Raw genomic sequence first — 6,260 nt, forward strand, 5'->3', positions numbered from 1 at the left:
ATTCAAATATTATTTTTCCCTAATTCAGTGTCAGTCAAAATTTAATTCGCACATCTGATCCCATATATCTCAAGGGTGCGTACATTCTTTAAAAATAGCTGTTCTTAAGAATGAATTTTGGAAGTTTAAATAGTGGCTGTTTGGCCTTAATTATAAAATGAAACATAAATGACTAAAACTAGAGATGTCGCCAATCGATCGGGTCCGATCACGTCATTTTCAAAGTATCGGAATCGACAAAAAATATCGGCCATGCCTTTTTTTAATATATATATTTTTTCTAATTAAATCGTTTTCTAATTGTATTTAACGTTACAAACATACGTTACACTCATCCAGAGTCTTTAGTTTAGGCTTAAGGTAGGGTTATCAAATTTATCCCGATAGTGGCGGTAATTAATTTTTAAAAAATGTGTCACGTTAAAATATTTAATGCAATTAATGCATGCGCTGCACGACCCACTCTCGCATTGTCGCGCTCAATCTGTAATGGCGCCGTTTTACCCATATAGAGAGATAAAAGGCAGCGTATCACGAGTAGGGTGAAATTTGGCAGCCTTTGGAGCCTTTTTTTAATTGGCTAAAGCTTTACTATCCCTCTCCCTACGATTAGAAATATCATGGGAAGCAATGTGGGGAAGCAAGATAGCACTTGATCTTTGTCTTAACATATTAAGTTAGTCCTCAATGCAGAGAAGATATATCAATTGGTAGCACTACGCACAGTCATGGGTGCACTTGCCATCATGCATTTGGGCAGAAGTTAAATGAAAGCTGAAAGCTCATAAAAATCCACTAGATGGCAATATTTAGTCAAAATATACAAAGTCACATCTGGCCTTTAAGAATTACAAGTCTTTCTATCCGTGGATCCCTCTCACAGAAAGAATGTTAATAATGTAAATGCCATCTTAAGGATTTATTGTCATAATAAACAAATACAGTACTTATGTACTGTATGTTGAATGTATATATATTTGTCTGAGTTTTATTCATTTTTTTCTTAATGCATGCCAAATTGTATATGATCGGGAAAAATTATCGTGAATGATTGGAATTGAATCGGGAGCAAAAAAAAGCAATCGGATCGGGAAATATCGGGATGGCAGATACTCAAACTGAAACGATCGGGATCGGATCGGGAGCAAAAAAACATGATCGGAACAACCCTAACTAAAACCTTAAATGATTTGTTAGAAACATTGCGTTTCCTATGAGAATCAATATTTTTTATTGTACTGATACAGTATTTGCCCATTTGTTTAACGTTACAAAAATCAATACAAACCAGTGCACGTCTCGCCAAGCAAAATATATACATAGGCTCAAAACTTCAACAGCCTGTCTATTCATCCATTTTCTAAACAGTTCTTTTGAAAGTACTTAAAAGGTTTTTATTAGGGCTGTCAAACGATTAAAATTTTTAATCGAGTTAATCACATCTTAAAAATTAATTAATCGTAATTAATCATAATTAATCGCAATTCAAACCATCTCTAAAATATGCCATATTTTTCTGTAAATTATTGTTGGAATGGAAAGATAAGACAAGACGGATATACTGTATACGTACAACATACTGTAGATAAGTACTGTATTTGTTTAACAATAAAGCCACAAATGGCATTATTATTAACATTCTTTCTGTTAAAGTGATCCACGGATAGAAAGACTTGTAGTTCTTAAAAGATAAATGTTCGAGTTACAAGTTTTAGTAATTTTATAATAAAACCCCTCTTCATGTTTTCGTTTTAATAAAATTTGTAAAATTTTCAATCAAAAGTAAGAGTTAATATAATAATAATAAGAATAAAAATAACAATAATAAGAATGCCAGTTCACTTTGCATTGTTGTTTAACTGTGTGAGAATAGGGCCTCATTACTACAGACTGAAGTGCTTTTCTTTTTGTGATTTTTTTTTTTTTTAGAGATAGGAACAGAGGTTGCACTAGACTTTTTCGTTGTCTGTCATTTTGACTGACAGTGTCATAAAAATCCGGTCATAATCTATTTTTACCCGTCACTTACATTTTTAAAATGATAATAATGACATATTCAATAGTATTTAGTTTTCATTCATTTTTAATTAATATTCTGTCCGAATAAGCTTAACAAGAGGCAGACAGACAGGGGAGTGCACCAATCAGCGACGGGCAGACGTGCCGTTAGCAAAGCGACGAGGGCAGGACGAGGGACTTGCGCGCGGAAGTAAACATACGAGGAGAACGGAGTTTATTCAACATAGCTAGCGCGAGACAGACTGTTGTCAAGGTCTCGTGTCGATGTGTTTTAGCTCATTTAAAACTGAATTTACCGCGGATTGGAACATATTCTCGGCTCTCCCGCCTTCCGTGTTGTTGTAGAGACGACTTTCGGTGCGCAAGAGTGACGTTGCTCGTGAAGAACACGTCACGCAAATAAACAAATCTGATTTGTCGATTTTGTACCTACTCGAGAGGCTGTGTCCCAGACTTTTCTCTCAGTGTTTGAAAAATACAGGGAGAACAGTCCGGCCGTGCCAGGCAAACACTCAGTTGCCTTGACATTTTTCCGAGTAAGGCCAACGACGTCATGCATCAAGAGAGACAATAGCTAATTAATATGCTCACTCGCCACCCTGTGGTCTGGGGTGTGAATTGCAACCTGTCAAAATGACAGATGGACGTCAGTTTTTTCCGTCACCGTTTTAAAAAAACGGTCAACGACGGAAAATATTCGGTTAACGCAACCCCTGGATAGGAATATTATTTTTGTTGTGCTTTCACTAAATGATACTTATGTTTGTTGTGAAGGAGTTGCCGAAGCTTATTCCAATAAACGGCGCGGTCCAAAGAACGCCTATGTCCACTCCACTCGCCTTTATAACATATATATCTCTGTACATATCTTACCCAAAATACAACAACAGACACATAATTGCCACTAAAAGAAAGAAAACGTACAGAAATATGCGTGGAGCACAAATAGCGCAATGTAACAGCATAAACGTCTCACAACTACTAATTCTCCCACTAGTAGAAGGAATAACATTAGTGTTGAACGGCGCTGCCTCCAAGCGGCCGGTGGCATTCTCTTCACTCTTAATGTCCATAAACGGCGTCATTGTAATCTGTTGGAGGCAATGTGTGAGCGGGTCATTCAGTGCATGCGTTAATTGCGTCAAATATTTTAACGTGATTAATTTAAAAAATTAATTAACACCCGTTAACGCGATAATTTTGACAGCCCTAGTTTTTATCCTTAGGAAAATTGACTGAACCCTGTAACAAATCACTGTCACTTGTACTATGACTTCATCATTGTCACTTGTATTGTGACCCCTAAGCAACAGTTAATTATGCATTTGTGTTCATGTATCTTTTCTAGGGTGGTGGTCCAACGGCGCAATATCCAGGTGGCTCTTCAACAAATCCCTTTTTATAGCATTCCATCATATCGCTACTCTTCAGGGTCAACAGATGTCGCTTGCACCCATTTCACTGTTTTGGTAGCTTTAAAACGCAATGTTTGTATAGATTTGTATTGCAGGTTGACACAAATGTTCCATTCTGATGTGTGATAGTCATGACACTGTCTAGGGACAAAGTAAGTGATGGTGACTGCAGAGGGGGAGATTGATCCCCTCTTTTCTGTTCGACATGTGAATGGATCATCAAACTTGTTCAAAAGTAAGGTTCGCAAGCAGTACAAGTAATAATTACACTGAAATTCTATGACAATGTTTCTGTCAGCAAATTCACTCTGCATATCAGTATTTGTATACAGGTTTTGTCATAACAGCACTGTTGCTTGGAAAACCCACTGGGTACTGCCATCCAAATTATTTCATTATGCAGGATAATTTTAAGTAAACCCTACAAAAATGGCTGTTCTCCTGACAATAGGTGATAAGAGAAAGAATACTGTAATGTGCTTTGCCGGGCCACGCCTGCACGAAATTGGCCTGGCTCTTGTTATCCAAATCCATCCCAGGATGGCATATAACCTGACAACCACTTACATTGGGTATAAGACAATTTTATGTTAAGTTTATTTGTATTTATGAAGTATATATTAAAATGAATTTTAAGAATTGACCACATCTTTTTTTTTTTTTTTTTTTTTTTTATGATTGATTTTTGTTTTTTTTGATTGATTTATGAAAGTATTTGTGTTTACATAAATTACAGATAGAGCGATTATCGGCCGGGCCGATATGAAGAAAAAAAATCAATTTAAAACTGGGTTATTTCAGCTCAGATGCAACCGCTCCTGTCTCTCCTGCATTAGCATTCACCCTGTCCTCGGATTGGTTAATGGTAATTGTAAATTGAACTGCACATTTGTTTTGCGCCTTCCACCTTTTTAAGGCCCTCAAAGCACTTCACACTATATCCTCATCTACCTACCGGTGATGCAGCACCAGGCACAACATGGGGTTTTGTGAATCGAACCCACAACTTCTTGGTTGGGAAACAACTACCACTGAACCAAACCACCCCCTATTATAAGCTATTATTTTCAATTTGTGTGATTCAATAAACATGCTTAGGCATTTCAATGAAGTTAAGTGTTTGCATTATTCAATTTTTTACGCCAATATTTACTTTTACTGCAAATGAATATCTGCTCCAAAAATGTTATCGTTCTATCGAACTACTAATAATTGGTATTGGATTGGTATATAATTGGTCCTGAAAAACCCATATCGGTCAATCTCTAATATAAATGTATTAGATTGCTTTCTAATGTCATTGTAATGAGTAAATACTTTTTAACATGTATTGTGACATGCTTAATTCATGTTAAAAATGAAACATATACTCTATATGCGCTATGGCTAATCTGAGAAATAATATCCAGAAGCAGTCCTCCCCTATGCTCAACACAGGACATCAAACATTTCTGTAGGATCAATGCAGTTAAGGTGTTTGCTTTAAAAACTTATCTTCATTGTAAATCTACTGCAATCCGGTAAAATTCAGAGTATGCAAGTATTGTGTCAATTTCACTTTGCGGGTCAATGTAAAACATCATCAGCACATGCACTCAACAGAATACCCATGCATTCTGGCAAACAGATCGTTTTATTTATTTATTTCATGAAGGTCATAAGAAAGAGTGCTATTTTCCCAAGACAGCACCGAAGCAGACACAGCTATTACAGCTTTCTCTTCAGCTCCCAGTTGAGCACAATGAAATCAAACGACATGGTTACTATACTTAAAACACAAATATTTCTGAGCACTAGTATTTTAGGATGGTCTTTTTTTCTTCTTCTTACACGAAGTACCAAGTTCAAAAATTGTTGACTGTACGAGGCCAAAGTGTTCATCAAAAGTGAGACAGAATTTATCTTCTGATAAATTATATGAAATATTTTTGTTAGCATCTGCAAGAGTTTGAACATAAAGACTGTTTTAACAAAAGAAAAATACCCAAACTATACTCTTTGTGTCAATGGAAATGTATTCCAATGTAAAAGTAAAATGTTCCTTGATAAATGTTGGAAAACATTTCATTTGAATGATCAGATCTAACCGTTTTGCTATGCTCATAAATGATTTATCTGCTATTGGGGATGGCGTTGCTCAATGGCAGTGTACCGTAGTTGGTCCCCAACCCAGAGGTTGAGGGTTCATTTCTCCCCCTGATGTACTCAGCTAAGTCTCACTGAGCAAACATTTCCTCTGGTGTAAACCGCTTTGAGGGCTTTAAAGGTGAAATAGCGCTGTACAAGATTTACACCGTTTACCAGATTGCACAAGCCATTGAAACATGGAATGTTTAAAATGTGAGTTAAGCGAGTCACTATCCTTTACTTACCTCTTGGGGGGGGCGCACTTGCCACAATGGGAAAATCCCTGATTTCGACAATGGGATGGAAACGTGCTCTTAGATTTCAGTGTCCAGCAGAGTAGAGGTGTAGTAAAAATATATTTCTTGGCAATTATACATAAAAAAAATAATAATATTTTTTCATTGGTTTAACCCCTTGGTCTATTAATTTTTAGTCCTCAACGGGTAGCACATTGCCTTTATGCGACCAGTGTAAATGCTGATATTCTGAGAAGGTTGCACGTGCTTCCATAGCACCTGTCAGCATGTGAGGGTTAGTAAATAATCTATTTTTAACCCACAGTCATTGAAATAGCTTTCGTGTGCAGGAAAGACATGTTTTGCCAGCAGTGGGGTGACTAATAATTTAATAAACAGTTAGATGTAGAATGAAAATATAGCATTGAATATGTATATGTAGCTATATACTGTGCTAATATAT

At 36.4% G+C, this 6,260-nt stretch overlaps 1 protein-coding gene across 6 annotated transcripts in view; it reads left to right on the forward strand.

The window, feature by feature from the left end:
• Positions 1–4,531, forward strand: part of agfg1a (ArfGAP with FG repeats 1a) — a 40,032-nt gene extending 35,501 nt beyond the window's left edge. For 5 of the 6 annotated variants that reach the window (XM_057839499.1, XM_057839500.1, XM_057839498.1 and 2 more), the window contains one exon: positions 3,368–4,530. In XM_057839499.1, coding sequence (XP_057695482.1) covers positions 3,368–3,424 — 57 coding nt within the window. In that variant the 3' untranslated portion in view covers positions 3,425–4,530. Of the gene's footprint in view, positions 1–3,367 lie in introns of all 6 variants that reach the window. The other variant, XM_057839497.1, reaches the window with a different exon arrangement.
• Positions 4,532–6,260: the final 1,729 nt, after the last annotated feature.

This window comes from Corythoichthys intestinalis, chromosome 6 (genome assembly GCF_030265065.1).
Source record: "Corythoichthys intestinalis isolate RoL2023-P3 chromosome 6, ASM3026506v1, whole genome shotgun sequence".
Lineage (NCBI taxonomy): Eukaryota > Metazoa > Chordata > Actinopteri > Syngnathiformes > Syngnathidae > Corythoichthys > Corythoichthys intestinalis.